At 42.3% G+C, this 20,270-nt stretch overlaps 1 protein-coding gene across 1 annotated transcript; it reads left to right on the forward strand.

The window, feature by feature from the left end:
* Positions 1-2,300: 2,300 nt before the first annotated feature.
* npffr1l2 (neuropeptide FF receptor 1 like 2) lies at positions 2,301-13,934 on the forward strand. The gene is made up of 4 exons (XM_056593270.1): positions 2,301-2,378; positions 9,785-10,185; positions 10,821-10,920; positions 11,284-13,934. The coding sequence occupies exons 2-4, from the start codon at positions 9,834-9,836 to the stop codon at positions 12,311-12,313; spliced, it is 1,482 nt and encodes a 493-aa protein (XP_056449245.1). The 5' UTR covers positions 2,301-2,378; positions 9,785-9,833; the 3' UTR covers positions 12,314-13,934.
* The last annotated feature ends 6,336 nt before the right edge of the window (positions 13,935-20,270 follow it).

Raw genomic sequence — 20,270 nt, forward strand, 5'->3', positions numbered from 1 at the left:
AAGAATCTGGTGTCTAGACGGCATGCCGAACTTATCTCCAATGCTTTGTCATGTGAGCGCAACAGCGCGTGGTCATTATTAGACTATTCAGCCATTATTGCATAAGAGGCCAGGGGCATTGCTGTAAGCATGTTGCAAAGGTAGCTAAAGATAGTAAAATAAACAAACACAGGAAATGTTTCTCTTTTTTAAACATTTTGCTAATGAGCTTAACAAGCAAAAAAGAGGGAACATTGTCTGGAATACATGTTGAATCTTTATTGGTGTTTGTATCTGTGTTTGTATTCATTTGGATTTAACTAGAGCTGGGAACAAAAACTGTTTTTCGGCTATACTTAACTTAACTATTTTACTTTCACTCTCCAAATTCCAACACAAATATCTGTACTTTCTACTCTTTAAGTTAAAAAAGACTTGGAGGAGCATTGGAGGAGAATTATCAATGATTATTTTATGCCCAACATCAGGACTGATTTGAACCTAACTGGATGGGACAATAACACGTGGAAAAGACGATCCATTGGTTAATCCATCAGTGCAAAGACGGAGAAGAGAGAGAGTGAGGATGGATGAAAGTGAATCCGTACATTTTGGTAGTCCTGTAGTGATGAGGGAATTTCTAAAAAGAGTTTAAGGCTTGATCAGACCATCATAATGTTTAGAGTACTGTTGCTTACATTGAAAACTGATTTGCGATTAGAGCGAAGTAAATTTTCGTTATTTTCGGTATATTGTTTGGTTAATTTGAAGGTAGAATGGTTTAACATTAATAGTCTTTGAACTATATTAATATGACGTGAGGGTCAATTAGCTTTGCACAGAAACAGCCGGTATATCAGAGGGCTACTTTTTACTTTTAAACTTTCTTATTTGAAAGTAGAGCCTGTACTGTACTATTCATTTTTTATTATCTGAACTGAAACTGACCAAAGGTTGATCATGCTTTAGTTGGGCTTCATCAAAAACATTGTCCTGAAATAGCGTGGTCAGAAGGAAAATTCTTATCCCATTCATCACCAGAATGTAGAAAGGACAGCCAGGTAACCAAATAAAATCACAGAGACCCTGGCCTCTGAACCTCAGCTGAAAAACAAACTGGAGGCCTGCTTGTCTCCAGGCAACATGACCTTAACGCAAAAGTGCAGAAATTGTTACCAAGAACAGAAGGTGGAAGAATTCCGTCCCTGTATGTAACTGTCTTGCTAATCATTAATATTACAGGGACAAGAGTAGTCAGATCGTGGGTCAAGGTGTTGAAGAAGATGGTCCCTGTTTTTTTTTTTTTTTACATAACCATGTTGTGTAATGAAGTTTACTAATCATCATCATGTGATCCCATTAACATCTCAGTTACTGCTATCCATTAATCAACTTTGTAAAGTGAATTACTCTCAATTGAATAACTACTCATGATCAATCAGTGATAATATGTGTTTGAGTAAAACCTTGTGCTGCCAAATAGTAAATTCTACTGCAGTCTTTCTTTTCTCCAAACCCTTCAAATCAAAAGCCTTCCATAACTCAAAGATGAACAGAATCCGAAGTTGAGAAATGTTATGTTGCTTACTGGGGAATTTGTCATTGTCAAGAGTTAAGGGTCGTAAAGTTTGAGTACAGACACAATACTGCAGGTGTAGTGTATCCCTAGTGTGGTGTAGGGATTCTAACACTGCCCACCATTGACAATGTGCAGGTGATAATGTGACAGAAATGTGTTGAAACTGGATTGCAGCAAATTCCTTGCTTTGTCTTGTGAGAAAGGAACCACCTATTTGCATTATCTGCAACAAGCAGTGCATTTTGGCAACAACAAACCACAATTAAGTGTAACAATGGCTCAGTTAATTGACTGGTTGCTCCATTATTACACCATTATTATTTATATAATGGTGAATAAGGATTCACCATTATAGTCAATTATACAGTATATTCAGATTATGTAAATACATGTACATCCAGCAAAATAAATAATTGAAAAAACATGTGTTAAGAAGTGATAGGCCAAGGAAGATACATTTTTGTTATGTAGGCCTACAGTTTATTTCTGTAAGTCTCTAAAAGTATGCTCATTTTTTTTTATACTATTTGTTTACATGTTGATAATGTATTTATTTATTGGGTAGCAAGGAAATAATTTATGTTGTTATAAATCAATTAAAAAAAAAACACATTTTGATGAATCAACATCAATATACATATTTAGCCTATAATCTTGAGCCCATAGAAATCAAAGCCAATGGGAAAAGGTGCGCGACCGGTGGGGGGCGGGGGATGGACGCAACACTGTGCCGACAGAGGATCCGCACTGGTCGGGATAAGACCAGATGAGGGACATACGACTTCTTGTTTGTTGGAAGGAAACATCTGAATTGGTAAAGGTAGGTTATATTTTAATTTGTTATTGGTACTTCACCCTGGTTATTCCTACAGTGGTTGACTGTAGGAACTTTCCGCAGTATATTGAAGGATTTCGCCTTCTTTCTAAATGATTCGCGGATGTGATTACTCTGCTTGTTTGGTTAGACGGTCCCTTAAGATGATCCATCTTATAAATGTAAACCCTGGCATAAACAAAGAACGTTATAAACATTTGTAGAATGTACTGGCTGTACATTTATCGGTCAGGTCCAGGCTTTATTCAGAGAAAGACTTGCAGGGCTATGAATTAAATATACTTTTTCAACAGTTATTAATAATGCAGTCGGACAACAGACCTTGCTGAATTTAGTTGGATTTTTTGATTTGCCTTTTTTCTCCCTTTGCAAAAGCTGAGCTCATTGCAAAGAGGACCGATTTCTTCAAGATAAGTTATCTTGCAAAGAATGGACATTGGGCGATACGTCACACTCTTCGCTGTGCATCACAAACTATTCAAATAATATTACAAATACACGGTTTTGTACACGAAGCTCTGATGCGCTTTTCCGGTGGATGTTTAGGGATCCTCTAAAAAGTTCATGTAGCATAATGTATACAACATATTATAGAATATAATAGGCCTATATATTTTTCAATATAGTAAATGATGAAAAACATTTCACATTTTTTTATTTTGATCAGAAGCCCTCCCTATAATCATCTTCACTTGAAAATATGGTATATATGAACCCCATTGTCAGTATGACAGCATGGCCTATCTTGCCGAATAATAAGTCTGTTTCTGTAATCATAGCCTACTGCCTTTGTGTAATTTGTAAAGGGCTCATATTTTACATACGCGAGTGGGATAAGCCAAAATCAGCTGTGCCCTGTGAAATAATGACATCACATGTGGGAGTGTTTAGCCCGATGTATGCTGGATAGATCAGTTTATTTATCCATCATACATCTATTTGGACTCACCCACTTGTGACCTCGCTATTTCACAGGTAAGGTACGATTCTGAAATGGCTAATCACTCACACCTGGTGCTAAAATAGGGATCCTTCAAGATGTTTTTTGAAATGGTTGTAGTTTTGATTTGTATTAAACAAGCTATCGCAGATTTAAATCTTAAAATGTGTATCCCATGGTTTTCAAAGCTAATCAGTTGCTTAATACGAACTGAATTTAAAATGTTTACAAGGTGGTGACGTGAATGAGTAATACCACAGGGACAAGTGACATGTGATTGTTGGTCAAGGAGTTGAAGAAGACATTTGACCTTTGATTAATTAATCTGTAGTCTCAGCCATAGCAACCACAGGTACTGTTCTTATTCAACAGAAATGGCCTGCTATGATTACATCAACAGTGTGTCAAACCCACGCGGGCATTTCTGCAACCTACGTACATTTTAATGTCAACAGAAAATAACATTCATTAGTAATTTAATCAATATTGCAGATCGAAAGACATTTGACCTTTGATCATTGAACCTGTATAAATATGCAACAAGTATTCTCAGCCATAGCAACCGCAGTATTGTGATTCAATAGAAGTGACCTTCTATGATTAAATCATATAAGTCAAAGCCACTACTAGGGCTTTGCCTCGCTGAACCTTGTCTGACACAGCATTGACATTAAGGTATTAAAAGTCCCATGACATGCTACTTGGATGCTTATAAATAGTTGTTAGTGGGCCCCTAATACATTACTTGAAGACGTTCAAGAAATTCAGCCTCAAGAAATTCAGAAATTCTGGCCCTGAGCAGATTGCGGCCACGGTACCGTGCGCCCGTGTTTACAGCGGATGGAGGCAAGATAAGTCAAGACAAGTTATCTTGCAAAGAATGGACATTGGGCGATACGTCACACTCTTAGTTCGCTGTGCATCACAAACTATTCTGCCGAGGCACCACTGCCTTGGCAGCGGGGCTCCGGCGTTTGGGGTCAGAACAGTCTCATTAATAATGAATGCACAGAGAAGGATACACAAATGTATTTTGTGATTTATATTTAAATTACTCTCTGTCTCTTCTCACAAATACATTTCAATGCACACACAAATGGATATCAGTATGTATAAATGTAAAATAAAGTCATAAACAAAAATAAGTTTCACAAACACATTTCTGATCCACACACAAATGTGTCTTGTTTTAAATAAATGTTATATAAACCCATCAATATATTAATTTAAAAAATATTTGCAATTCTCATCAAAAATGTATTTGGATGTTGTTACATTTATATACAAACTGTTAAACTTGAATTAACAAGACACTTTTCATTTGTGAACTTGTTTGCATTTGTGTATGAACTGGACTGTAATTATATGTGGATTTTTTAGATTCTCCTGACGTGGCTGGATTCACAAATGCATTTCAACAAGGAACTCTCTGTAGCCAATCAGATGCCTCCCACGTTTTCAGCCAATCACATGACTGCAGCTGGGCCTCTGAGTCCAGCCTCCGAGCCTCCCGGTTCCCTCGGTCATATGTCTATGGGAAATAACATGGGTCCTCAAGTTTTCAGTACCACAGAGAGAAGCTTTCATTTCTCTGGGGGCCTCGATGTCCACTTGTTCACTTTGAATCACTTCTTCGTCCATCCGCATCACCTTCTTCACATTAGGTGATTGGGAACACCCAAATTCAATGACATGTAAATGACAAAGTGGTTAAATCTGGCACAGAATCAAGCTTTAAGTATATCCACAACAGTAAATTTATATAAACACATTCAACTAATGCAGAAATCTAAATCCAAAAAATAATAACAGTCATTAAAGTAAAATTATTGATTAAATGACAAACAGGGAAGAGAAAAAAAGCAGAGCTATTTGGGTGGCATGGTCGTGGTGTGGATTTTTTCATTGACATTTAGATCCAGCCCATGGGAGTGCTGTAAATAAAGTGTCTCCTGCCACATGCCTCAGGTGTAGACATCACCTGCAATCAGCCTCAGAAATTATCATATTGTCCTTTTCAAATCGTACCGTCAGGCACATATTCAGTTTTACCTCTCTATTGCTTGTATCGGTTATGAAACAGCCCATGTCCCATATGGTCTGATTGGTTAACGTTGAGAGTTTGTGAGTTTGATTGTAATTAATAATTTTAACACTTATATCTAGCTGTCCGTTCAGCTTGTAATCGTGGATGTTAATATGTTTCCATTCGTACTCGTACTTTGATATTATGTTTTTAATTTTATGATTAAAAAATGTACCACTAAATAGCGCTTGCCACCGTTTGAGAACCCCATAGAGGATGGGGTGATATAGAGGCTGGTGTGATACACAACTGGGTTGATAGAGGGTTGGTTGATATAAGGCTGGTGTGATACAGAACTGGGATAATATAGAGGATGGGGTCATATAGGGGCTGGTGTGATACAGAACTGGGATGATATAGACTAGAGGATGGGGTGATATAGAGGCTGGTGTGATACAGAACTGGGATGATATAGGGCCTGGTGTGATACAGAACTGGGATGATATACAGGATAGGGTGATATAGAGGGTGGTGTGATACAGAACTGGGATGATATTCAAGATTCAAAGATTCAAGATTCAAGGTTCAGAAAGCTTTATTGTCTAGTATGTTGCCATACTAGAAAATTGTCTTTTGACTGAAGGCTTGGAGGTGTGTGTGTGTGTGTGTGTGTGTGTGTGTGTGTGTGTGTGTGTGTGTGTGTGTGTGTGTGTGTGTGTGTGTGTGTGTGTGTGTGTGTGTGTGTGTGTGTGTGTGTGTGTGTGTGTGTGTGTGTGTGTGTGTGAGTTATTTGAGGAATGAGTGTTCTGTGTGTGTATAGCTATGGGGATGAACGATTTTTTGTAGATAGCTTTCCTGGCCAAAGGCATTCTGAATCTTCTGCCAGAAGGAAGTAGATCAAAACAAGGATGGAGTGGGTGGGAGGGATCTGGTGTGATACAGAACTGGGATGATATAGAGGATGGGGTGATATAGAGGCTGGGGTGATACAGAGCTGGGATGATATAGGGGATGGGGTATATAGAGGCTGGTGTGATACAGAACTGGGATGATATAGGGGATGGGGTGATATAGAGGCTGGTGTGATACAGAGCTGGATTGATAGAGGGTTAGAGTGATACAGAGCTGGATTGATAGAGGGTTGGAGTGATACAGAGCTGGATTGATAGAGGGTTGGAGTGATACAGAGCTGGATTGATAGAGGGTTGGAGTGATACAGCGCTGGATTGATAAAGGGTTGGAGTGATACAGAGCTGGATTGATAGAGGGTTGGAGTGATACAGAGCTGGATTGATAAAGGGTTGGAGTGATACAGAGCTGGATTGATAAAGGGTTGGGGTGATAGAGGGTTGGGTTGATAGAGGGCTGGGTGATCTAGAGGCTGGGATGATAGAGGTTTTGGTGATAGACATCCTATCCTATTACAAGTAGCCTACATGAAGACCTGGTAACAAGATATAATTAAATTTGTCGAAGCCTGTAATGTCACAACACTTATTAAGTGTGAATTAATTCAACACTTATTATTTTGTCTGTCAAGATACAAAATGAATTGGAACAGAAGTTAGGCAATACCACTCAAACATTATTCATTTAAAAATGACTCATGACAGCCCCTTAAGTCTGGAAAAACAAGTGGTATGAAATAGCTGTGAAGAAATATCTATCTCATTACAAATATTTTCACTCTGAATGGGCCTGGTATCCTTCAATCCATCAAAGAGGACTTGCAGATTGAAGGCCTTGTAATGTTTTACAAGGCTAACCTATTTCCTAGCCACCATCCCATTGAAATTCCCACAGAGTTGGTTTAAAGACATTAAATCCCTTTTTATTTGCCATCTTTGAAATAAAAAACCCAGAATTGCCTACAAGAAATTAATCATACCTAGATCCTAGGAGTACCAGACATTTTCAGTATTACCAATCGTATAATGCAAAAGTACTAGTTTGGGCCTATAAACCCTAATATTTAGTAGGTAGCTGGGAATGGCTAGAGAAGACCATCATATCTCGGGTTAAGAACATTTCTTTAGCTTCACTGTGGTACTATCCTAAACTCCCATCTTTAGTTGACAATACCATCATTGCTTTTCATGCCCCACTGTAGGTTAATACGTAGGAGGCTAGGCCTCAATGGTCTAATCCTTCCATCCTGTCCCATCTGATGCAACCCTTTTTTATCTGCCGGAGGACGTGCGTTAAATAATGCAATCTGGAAGAGGCAGGGCATTAGAATAAGTGGACCGTTTTTTAAGGACAAATTATTGCCATTCCAACAGCTTAAAATACAATATGGCCTGCCAAATTCCTAATTTTTGATACATGCACAAGTATCGTCAATTATTAATAAGTAATGTGAAGAGGGAACTATCCCGGCCTCGTGTACAGACTGGGATCGGCTTCTCGAGAGGGCTACCTTGTCAAGAGGTATGGTTTCAAACTAGAGCGGCCCCTAATGCGCACTCCAATACCCAGGTGGCATGGGAACATCCTTATCCATCGCTCAGTAGGACGCAGTCTGGAGATCAGCTATGAGTACATCTAAGTTTGTAAGATGTAGGATCATACAGTATAAAATATTGAACCAAGCATACTTTTCCCCGGTCAGTTAATCCAAAATGGATGATAAATACAATATCTCATGCTGGCATCACTGTGGCAAAAGTGGGTCATTACGTCGCCTGCTTTGGGACTGCCCAGCTGTAAAAGCACTATAGGTAGCAGCAATATCAACAATGTCAGAAATGTTCATTGTTAACTTCCCTGTATGTCCCATAACATGCTTAAAACGACATGCTCTAAAACCAGACAATATTGGAGCTATTGCTAATAGGGTATGGAATCTGGGTTGCTTATCAATTAAGAGACTTAAGCCCAATCCCAATACATAATTCATAATAATTGGGGAAAAAACAGTTGAATGTATGAGACGTCATTGTTTTTGTAATGTATCGAAATTAGACATCTCAATATTGAAGATATTATAGCAGGGTAGTAGAGGGTAGAGGGTTCCAGGGGCCTCATGTACTAAGGTTGCGTACGCACAAAAACGTGGCGTACGTCCTTTTCCACGCTCACGTTCAGATGTACAAAACGTGAAATGACCGTAAAAATGTGCGGTCCCCACGCCAGCTCCAGAGCTGTCGTACGCACGTTTCTACAGCTATTGTTCCTTTTGCGACACTTAGAGGTGACGCTGGGAAACTGGGAAAAAAGGTGAAAACAATGACTCAGAGTGATTTGCACATCAGAGACACACTAATGAACAATTAACACACCTTGCAATTATATGGGTGGCTATAAAAGCATGCGCAATGGATGAAGAAAATTGTTTTAAAAATGGCTGCGTTAGCGTTGTTAGAGGACATCGCAAATGGTCAAATCCGAAGGGCGCTGGAGACGCCGGGGCCGACGGAGGAGACGCCGGGGCCGACGGAGCAATCCGTGCCCTCTCCTTGCTTGTCTATTCAAAAATAAAAAAATTAAGTTAATAAACACGAGTCAAAGTCTTTAATATCCTGGCATCTTTACGCACGACTTATGTGTATTGCAAGCAGCCAATTGTATGACCAGTATAATTACAGCATTTATGACTTTAGCATATTTACCTTGGGGATGATCGGCGTCCCCTTCATGGGCTCCCACCACTCCGGTGAGAGCTGTGTCACCGATCAAAGCGGCCACTCTCAAATCGAAGGGGGAGAGTTCCCCCACTCCCGTCCCCCCACCTGTTGTGGTCACGCTTCGACGGTGGGCAGAAACCCTCCGCTTCACCTCGACCTTGAGGTCTGACCACTTTTTTTTAATTTCAGAGTGTGTGCGCTGCTGAGACCCCACTGCATTGACGGCCTCGCAAACACACTCCCACTCACTTCTCTTTTGTTTTGCATTTATCCCTGTTGACAGGGTTCCAATAGCATATGCTTGCGCATTTCTACCTCGTGGAGCAAAATCTCGAGCTCAGACTCCGTGAAGTTTCGTTTTTTGCCTCTGTTCATGGTGCCAGGTGATCGGATTAAGAGGTGAATCTCAGGTCCAGTGGCCTATTTAAATGAAATTGCATATTTAAATGAGGGCGTGGACAGGGAGGAGTTTGGCACCTCGGCATGTGCGCTCAATTCCACGTTGATCGAGATGTACAAAAGAAACGTGCTTGGATCCATGCGTTCGCACACTTTGATACATCTGAATTTATTTGTGCGTAAGACAGTTTCTGGGTTTTGGCGTACGCCAAGTTTCAGTATGAAATCCACGCAAGTCTTAGTACATGAGGCCCCTGGTGAGCTTGGTTATATTCTCTTTGCGTGTGTCAGTTATTAATTCGATTCACTTTATACTTCTGATTCGATTGTATTTTAGACATTTGAGAACACACGTTTTTAAAATTATGAATCCTCATCCTTAAGTGTGATGTTTCTGCAGCTCGGTCTCTAGGTCCCTGACCCTTTGCCAGTGACCCCAGGACGGAAGCATGGATGCACCGACCAGCCTGGAGGACGAGGTGCTGGAGATGGTGGAAGGATCAGCCACCATGGCAACCCTTTACAACATCAGTCGTCACGTGTACGGGGACGTCAACATCAACAACGCCACCTACTTCTCGTACTACCCGCACTCTCTGCACATCGCCGCGGGCTACATCCTGGCCTACCTCTTCATCTTCCTGCTGTGCATGGTGGGAAATATCCTGGTGTGCCTCATCGTGCTGGGGAACCGTCGCATGCGCACCGTCACCAACCTCTTCATCCTCAACCTGGCCGTCAGCGACCTGCTGGTGGGAATCTTCTGCATTCCCACCACGCTGGTGGACAACCTCATCACAGGTAAGAGTAACCTCAGTACCGTTCATAACAACCATCTCATCACAGGTAAGAACAACCTCATCACAGGTAAGAGTAACCTCAGTACCATTCATAACAACCATCTCATCACAGGCAATAACCATCTCATCCCAGGTAATGACAACCTCTTAACAGGTACATAAACCTCATCAGAGTAACAAACTCATCGCAGGTACCAACCACCCAACAGTAACCCTGTAAAAATGAAATCTCGTGATGTCGACGTTTATTTCTAAACTGTACAAGGGTTAGGGTTAGCGATGACTGACAGGCTAAACTGGTCCTCACAATTGTTTAAAGGCCAATAAGTAGCAATGATATAAATTGTCACTTTATTAAGTAAAATTGCGAATTTGGAACATCCACTTAGGTTATTATCTTAGCAACATTGTTTGAATGAAGAAATCGGCTCATCTACAGCAAAATGTATTCAAGACACATATGTCCATAGCATATATAATCCTGTATGTGTACCAAATGACTCCTTCACCCTTGACCTTCGACAATTTTGATGCTCTGTGTCTTTTTATCTATCCATCTATAAGGGAGCATAAAATATGTGCGGTCAGGAAGAACTGTCTTGCTTCCAAATGATCAATATCGACCTCCTTTGACAGGTTGGCCCTTCACCAACATCGTGTGCAAATTGAGTGGTTTCGTACAGGGCATGTCTGTCTCAGCCTCCGTCTTCACACTGGTGGCCATTGCCGTTGAGAGGTTTGTACCGTATGCACTCCACTGCCATTTCACTGGAATTATTCTTTCAGCTTTTTTCCCCTGACAAGCTCACAAAATCAAATATAGTATAGTAAAAGGCGTTTAATGCCGTGATTCTACTCATGTCTATTCATCTACAAATTTAAGGGACCAAGGGATCACACTCACACCTGGTGGTATAATATGTCTCTTTTACAGTGCTTTCTAACCTGCAACCAGGCATATGTTTTACTGCCTGCTGTCCACATTGTAATGCGTCCTTGAGTTGGAAAGGCATTACATAAATCGAATTTATTATTATTTTTATTATTCTCATCATGTACCTTAAAGTGAAGGACTTTCTCTTATATTTTCTAACACTAGGTTTCGCTGCATAGTCTACCCCCTGCAGCCAAAGTTGACACTATTCATCGCTAAGGGGACCATATGGTTGATCTGGGTGCTGGCGGTGGCTATCACGTGCCCCGCGGTGCTCGCTCTGACCGTCGACAAGGTGGGCTACCATTTCCTGGTGTACAACGACAACCTCAACCTCACCTACCCGCTGTACATGTGCTACGAAAACTTTGCCAACCCGCTGATGAAGAAGGCGTACACCGCCGTGCTGTTCACCCACATCTACATGGTGCCTCTCGCCTTCATCACCGTCATGTACGGATGCATCGGCGTCAAGCTCTACTCCACCGTGGTCTCCAGCCGCGACCAGCAAGAGGCCACCAACCACACAGCGCCGTGCCTGGCGCGAAGAGCTGGCCGTCCGGTCATATCCCAGAAGAAGATCAAGGTGATCAAGATGCTGATCGTGGTGGCCCTGCTCTTCATGCTCTCCTGGCTGCCCCTGTGGACCCTGATGATGATGACCGACTACGCGGGCCTGGACAGCGAACAGCTCGACCTGCTGTCCAGCTACTTCTTCCCGTTCGCACACTGGCTGGCCTTCTCCAACTCCAGCGTCAACCCCATCATCTACGGCTACTACAACGAGAACTTCAAGCGGGGGTTCCAGGGAGTGTGCAAGACCCGACCGTTCTGCTGCCTGTTCCCCTGCTGGCGTTGGGACAAGAGGGCCGGCCGAAACAGGAGGGGGAAGCCCGCCCACGGAGGCGGCAGCAACACAACGCGCCTCAAGGATCCCAGCCCCATCCCCAACCACATGGTCTTTGGAGTGACGAACCGCGTTCACAACGATCAGAACAGCGACCCCGTCTCGCTGGCATTGGCGCCGAAGAGGCCGTCCCGGATGGCGTGTGGCGTGGTGGTCCACTCGGAGCCGAGCAGCGCCAAGCCGCCCTCAGAGACGTCCACCGTGGTTAAGACGGGGCTGACGGGGAAGGAGCAAGACAAGGTCAGATCCCTGGGGAATGCGGTGGTCCAGGCGTGGGATAATAAGTAGTTTAGCTGAGTTTCCTCAATGGTTAAGATGAGGAGATGACGATATTCTTTGGGTGACAATATACAGTATGAGATGGGATTCAATAATGGATTATTAATGTTTCAAAAGCGCAATCGAATCTAGGACTTTTGCACGCTGTTTCTCGTAAGTAAGGAGAATAGAAACATACCATGTGGTCCAGCTGGGACTTCAGGGTCCTCTGCCTCCCTGTCACCTGATGCCTGTCTGTCTTTGTCCCTCTGTCTGAATCTCAAACCTTCTCTTCAGCCCTCAAGGCTTGATTCCACCGGACGCGTTACGGCAACGTTACGGCAGCGGCACGTCTTGGCCGCGGTCACTGCAGCAGATAGGTTCCACTCTAATCAATGAGACCATTTCCACCGGGCGCGGCTGCGGAACGTCTCAGCAGCGTCCCAGGAGCGGCGTGCCGCGCCGCAGCGCTATCATTCCGTAGCATTCCTATTTTTGCCGCGAGCCGTTGCTGAACCGCGTCAATTTCAACAGAGCAGATCGATCCGGGCAGGAAGTGAAAAAGTAAAAGTCATAGAGCATTCCGGTCAATTTTCAAAATAAAACACAATAAATAAAACACCAACATTATAACGTCATGACCGGTGGCACCAGGTCAGCAGTCAATCAATCAAAGGGTCTCAAATCATCCTATTTATAAGAACAATGTCAGAAAGGACAAAGCCTGGCATTTAATTGCAGTAGTTTTGGGAGTGGAAGGTGAGTACATTAGGTTTAGGATTATCGCGGGATCGCGGGATCTCGTGATCTCGCGGGAATACGGCTGGCTCGCAAGGCAGCGTTGCGCTGCCGTAACGCGCCCGGTGGAAATGCAAGCAGGGCAAAGTCGCGGCCAAGACGTGCCGCAGCCGTAACGTTGCCGTGATGCGTCCGGTGGAATCCCCGGGTCACATTCATTTCTGCTCTGAGCCTCCTGCTCTCTCTCACAAAGGCCTACTGTCTTCTCCTTTTTTCATTGTCCTCTTTCCCTTCACTTTTAGCTTTCCTTTTCATTTTTTTATGCTGCTTGTCACTGTCCAGCTACTCTGTCCTGCAAGATGTAAAAAGCTCCCTTTAAAAGCGTTACACTAAAATACACTGTAGGGCATTGTACTACTTTATCATTGTATTCTTTTTGAATTTTTTACAGTAAAGTATGAGCACTGGTTCAATTTTTGCAGCATCATTGCTGTGATATGAGGGAGTTGAATTGTCTAGGCCAAGTAGGTAGGTGACTGCTTGGCAAATCAAATAAAAATGCTTAGTAGTGCTTTTGTAGTGTTGTAACTTCACCCCCGAAATGGGGACCGCCCTGTCAAACGTTATGAAATAGGTTCAAATGTCAGTTTTAATATTTTGTATTAAGCAACTCTTGTCTTGAATAAAATCTGAAACAATGTATGGGCAAAAAGGCTTCTACATACCATGAGCAAACGTTTCACTTTGAGTTGATCAATGGACGTGATCAGGGCCGACGGACTGCGGGGGAAAGTGAGGCAGTCGTGGGGGGGCCCAAGGCAGAGGGGGGGCCCATGGCAAAAAAAAAAGAAAAAAGAAATTCGAATTATCCACCAGCCCATAGTGTTAGGAGTCGCACATGGCCTCGTCTCGTCTCCCCCCCCCCCGTCAACAATCGTTCTACCCCCCCCTCCCCCCCCCCGTCAACAATCGAGGGGGGGGGGGGGCCATCAGTACCTCGTGTATAGGGGCCCAGGATTTGGTGCAACGGCCCTGGACGTGATCAGTGGTGGACAAAGTAGGCCTACTCAGACCACGTACTTGAGTAAAAGTTGAGATACATAGTGTAAAATATTACTCCAGTAAAAGTGGAAGTAATCCCTTCAAACGTCGACTTGAGTAAAAGTATAAAAGTACTTGGCTTCAAATGTATAGAATTGTATTCCGATCAGAGAATTGTATTCCGATTGAGGCGTATACAGAGGGATTATCAGTCTAGATCACTATACGTCATTCCCCGCTCTTGCACATGTCGTTGGCAGAAAGAGACGAGAGCGACAAGAGCCGCAATCATGTCTTCTGCGGTTGGTTGCACAAACCCTTTTAATAAGACTGATTATACCATTTATTCTACTTCTTGTTTGCCAACATAATAAAACAATTCAAATACTTTAATAATTATCAACTGACATTACCTTCATATTCTCAGGACAGGTGAGTCATTCAACTATCTGCGTGAAGGAGAAGGAGACCTTTTCGTAGGAATTTGAGGTATCTCTATAATTCAGAAAAACTGAGCAGAATTTATTTTCTCAAGTGAATGTAATCCGTCCAGGGCGCTGTCTGAACAATTTAATAGTGTCGGGCAGAGGTGTGTCGAGCCACACGCGCTTTAATAAAGCATACGTGCGACTTACTTCCCGGGCTCCTGAGTTACGTTACGTAGCACTTGAGAAATGTATTCTGCTGCTTTTCTGAATTAACAGGTTAATTAGCTCAGATTTCTGAGCAAAAAAATCAATGTCTCAAAATTCCAAGAACAGAGTTTTAGGAAAGAGGGGGCGTGTTATTCCCATGGTTATGACCCACGCCAACTCACAATACTTTTTGAGTACCGTGGTTGTGTAATTGTTTGGAGTGTTATGATAAGCAATGTTGAATATGAAATACAGGGTTGCTTCGGACATTAAACACATCGCTGCTCAGACAGAGCTTCACCATCGACCCACACTGGGTTGTTGATCCTGGACAAACAGTGCAATGCCATCAGCTCAGAACATCAGATGAGAAGATCAGAACGGGCTTTCCGTCTGAAGAACCCCACAGTCTTCATGGGCGCCAAGTCGACAAACTAATAACAATGCAATGCAATCAATGTTACATGATAAGGACATGAGTATTGTTATGTATTTTAAGCACATAAGCTGCATTACCCCCACATAGCCACAAGGGCGCAGGATCGAACATATAAGCTGTAATTACTGCACATAGCCACAAGGGGAGCAGGACCAAACATGCTAGCTGTAATAACTACTCAAGCCACAGAAGGCAGCACCGGAGCCAATACGTCACATAGGCCATGCCTAATTGATACAAACGCAGAGCGGGAGCTCTGCGTTTGAAAAAAAAACCAAAGACCTCTGAACCCCAGAGACGTCTGAAAAACCCCATTGATCGATGGTATTGATCGATAGTGATTTCAATAATGGTAACAATAAATTCACATCCTTTAACTGATGAATTCTACAAATAAAAAAAGTATAATGTTTTGAGAGAACCTTACCATCGACTTTCGATAACCCCTCCTACTCACGCCAGCTAGCCAACCAAGCTACACTAGTTTGTGTCATACAGTTGAACAGCCATTTAGTGGACAGAACAGTTTTTTTTACTCTGAAAGTTTCCCCCCCAACAACTGAAAGGGGCTCAATCTTACAAATTGAAACTTGAATAGGCTTTGGTGAAAAGCAACCAATTGATCAAAATATATTGAATATAAAAAAATTATATTTGATAGTTGAAATGCTTTTTAAAATATATGTTTTATTGTTTCTATTTCTTTACGTTTTATTTATGATATTTACCTGACCTTATTCCTATCATTTTAATGGAAAATCTTGTTGGTTCTGGCAGAATTGATTGTTCGGTTGATTGGCAAGATCAATAATTAATAATCTAAATCTTCATTTGCATGTTGCCTACAGCATGGTTTTCTTGTGTTTCGCTATGATGCTCTGCAGCTACGATGAAGCCCAGCAAAGGTCTTTACCGCTTTCATGCACTTGAGAAGCCTACATGTGGTTTGATCAGTAGATTTATATGGAGCTCAATACAATAGTGTAAATTGCATTGTGGGCACTATTCATATGTATTTTGAATTGAATTCTAACTATGTACAACTAAAGGGTGTTTCCCGTTGAATTAAATTACTTTTTCATCTCATGTTTAAGAAAAATATGCCACTTTGCCTAAAAATGCTGGTAACATGTACAAAAGAGAAAATGGTATATGCGTTAACGCTTGATTAATTGAGATCTGATTATGGGTTAGCCACAGAGGTGGAAACTGAAGATAGTAGCACAAAGATTATTCGTTTTTTACCTAAATGTTTGTAATTGTAGCTGGTAGGTCTTCCTGCTTTATGTGTGAACTACTATGTGTAACTACTAAAGATTCTTCAACGGCAAGCCTATTTACTAACATAAATAGGCTTGCCGTTGAAGGATGTTTAAATATTTAGTTTAACTGCAATTACCAGCAAAGATTTTGAATGCAAGCCTCAATACTAAAGTTGGAGAACTTGCATGCATTTGCAACAATTTGAGATTGCCTTTATTTGTTATAAGTATGTTATAAAATGATTACAAGAACCGTGTCCTCAAGCTTTGTGTTTCAATATATGGGTCTTATATGAATTATAAAAAAAAAGCATGTGCGTTAAAATTAACCATATTTGTTCATTGTCAAACACGGTCACTATGGGTGACCGTGTTTGTTTACAGCTTGGCATTGTGTTCTGTGGGATTTGTTGCAGAGACTGTGTTGCTATCCAATCTGTACCACGTTCACAGGAATACTCAGCGAGAAACAGCTGGCGTTCTTTCCTCTGCTGCCGGTGTTGCTTAATTTTTAGTCCTAGTGCCTATGTCAGGTGCTGAAGAGGAACAAATACGTCTTGTTTCTTATGAATGTATTGATGTGTGAATGTTTTAAGGCCTTTGTTATCCTTTGTGCAACCAAGTTAGTACATGGAATATATTCTAAATAATTGAATAAAATCGATTTGATTCGTCTCTCCTACAGCAACTGGAGACCATGAAAATTCATTGGCATGGTGCAGCTTTCTTGGGCATTGTGTGATCTTGTATTTATTGGTCAATAATATCTTTTCATCCTAACAGAAGAGGGCTTAAACCATAAAAAAAAAAATAATAAAATGTTATTTGCAGACAAGCCTATCAATGGAAGAAAATATTGAATTTAACTGACCTTTCTCCCCTCGCCAGCTCCAGAGGCTCAGTATAATACAGATATCTATCGCATTTATATATTGGTCAATAATATCTTTTCATCCTAATAGAAGAAGGTTTAAACTATAAAATCTCCCAAATATATAAAAAAAAAAAAAAAAGCTCCCTGACTACCAGCGCCAGTATCCGACACCTCGACCATAACTCCCTCCCCCCTGGCATGCAATGTTGTTCTAATCCTGGACCCCATCCTCTCCTTTGATCTCAATGTCACCTCCATTGTCAAGACCTCCTACTTCCACCTCTGTCGCATCGCCAAAATCAGACATTGCCTGTCCCCCCCTGCTGCTGAATCCCTTATCCACGCCTTCATCTCTTCCCGTCTAGACTATTGCAACTCCGTCCGCACTGGCATCACCTCTCATTCCCTCCATAGACTCCAAAACTCTGCTGCGCCCCTTCTCCCTCACACCCATTCTCTTCACTCCCCACTGTCTCCCCATCAAACAACATATACATTTCAAAATACTCCCCCTGACTTTCAAAGCTCTCCACGACCTGGCCCTGCCCTACCAGTATGACCTCCTCATCCCCCATCGCCCCTCCCGAGCCCTCCGATCGTCCTCCACTCTCACTCTGACCGTACGACCATCACTAAAAACCTTCGGTGTCAGAGCCTTCTCCAGAACAGCACCCCGACTTTGGAACTCTCTCCCCCACCCGGTCCGCGACTCTCCCAGGCTTCCCACATTCCCACACCCGTCTAAAAACCTTCCTCTTTTCCCAAGCCTATGACCTTCCTTACCCATAACTACCCTCGTCCCCATCTATTATCACACTCCACCTTGCTTCTGTTATCTTTTGTGCTGTCTTCCGCCTATACCCCTAAATTGTCCTCACCCTTTTTCGTATTTATGTCTCAGTCACTGTAAGCGTCTTTGGGTCACTGGAAAGCGCTGTAGAAAATTAATGGATTATTATTATTATTAAACCATAATCAAAAAATAAATAATCAAATGATATTTGCAGACAAGCCTTTGAAGGATAAAAAAAATAATATTTGAACTGACCTTCTTTCTCCCTTTACCAGCTCCACAGTATCAGTATAATACAGATATATATATCTGTGTTGCAAGCTCCACACTAACAGTTACTAACTATCCTGATTTATAATGGTGTTAGATGAATGCACTCCCATGTAATGGACCAATTAACTGAGAGAAGTTGGCAATTCTTTAGACATGCACACTAATCATAGCAATAAAGACAGCCTAGTAACCCACTTTAAATAATAAAGATCTTTGCTCATATAAATGGGATCAAATCAAAATATCACAACAAATAGATTGACAGAAAATGTTTATCCCCAGAAGAGTAATGGGAGAAAAATGCAAAAGGAAGTGGGAGCAAACCTTTATGTCCTTCAAAGTGCACAAGTATTTGGAACATTTCATCCTCAAAGTGAGGCTCAAACTGTAGTGAGGTGGAGAGTTTTGAGATGAAGGCATCCATGATGTACTCTCAATGGGCAGCGTTATCTAGATCATGTCAGTGGATTCCCTAATTGGTACAGCATGGAACCCTGGAAGGGTTAAGGGTTCCATTCCAACATGGGCCATTCATGCCAAGCATACACGATGCATATGGCATATATTAAGTTAGTCAGAATATTGAGTGAGTTCTGCTATGATTCCAATATGTTGTAACCTATCAATGACATTGTTCCAATGTCTCAAAATGGCCAATATACTATGCGATGCCATCAGGGTTGCAAGAGGTAATCTGAGCACATTCAGTATATATAGATAGTGTGGCTCCTACCCCTGCCGCACTGGATTTTCCCTTTCTGCTTCTAATTGCGGTCGGATTGTTCTGATCGACGTTTGGTGATGAAGTAGCTAATTAATGTATAAAAATATATAAAGTATAATAAACACGGGCTAATGCACTGGGTGAAGCTTGGAGCTGAATTACATTGTATAATACAGAATTAATCAACATCATAAATTAATAAGCAGCATATCTACAATGTCACATGACATATCTAGCAAATAACTAAAATACCTAGCATAGCAACAGCCCAATTAAACAACCCCCCCGCGGAAAGGGGACAGCAGAGATAAGCTCAAGTGAAGCGCAATCGTAACAAGAGATAAGCCAATATCTTAAGCCATAGAAGGGGCCCGGGCTCCAACACAGAGTGGCCGAGTGAGCCCCTGGACATGTCCAACATGTGAAAGCGGACAAAGGCGCCATGACGCGGCCGTGAAGATGTAACGGTAAGTCCTGCCGAGTGCAAGTCCTGCCAAGTGTAGGCTAGGCAAAGACCCTCACAAATCCAGCGAGACAGACGGGGCTCAGCGATAGCGCGGCCCTTGGCTGCATACTGTAGCCAGGGCCGACGGACTGCGGGGGAAAGTGATGCAGTCGTGGGGGGGCCCAGCCCAAGGCAGAGGGGGGGCCCATGGCAATAAAAAAAAAAAAAAAAAAATCTGAATTATTCACCAGCCCATAGTGTCAACAATTCAGCGCAGGGGGCCGGTAGGGGGAATTCGGGGGGGGGGGGGGGGGGGGCCATCAGTGCCTCTTGTATAGGGGCCCAGGATTTGGTGCAACGGCCCGGACTGTAGCTATAACGTACATAACAGCTGAGCGTTGCACGTACATTGCCAGTTCCCGCGCCAGGCACAAGAGCATGTGTGTTAAAATGAACCATATTTGTTCAGTCAAACACGGTCACCACGGCCCGTGTCTGTTAACAGCTTGGCATTGTGTTCTGTGGGATTTGTTGCAGAGACTGTGTCGCTATCCAATCTGTACCACGTTCACAGGAATAATCAGCGAGAAACAGCTGGCGTTCTTTCCTCTGCTGCCGGTGTTGCTTAATTTTTAGTCCTAGTGCCTATGTCAGGTGCTGAAGAGGAACAAATAAGGCTTGTTTCTTATGAATGGATTGATGTGTGAATGTTTTAAGGCCTTTGTTATCCTTTGTGCAACCAAGTTAGTACATGGAATATATT

The sequence above is a fragment of the Gadus chalcogrammus genome, chromosome 6, assembly GCF_026213295.1.
Source record: "Gadus chalcogrammus isolate NIFS_2021 chromosome 6, NIFS_Gcha_1.0, whole genome shotgun sequence".
Classification (NCBI taxonomy): domain Eukaryota; kingdom Metazoa; phylum Chordata; class Actinopteri; order Gadiformes; family Gadidae; genus Gadus; species Gadus chalcogrammus.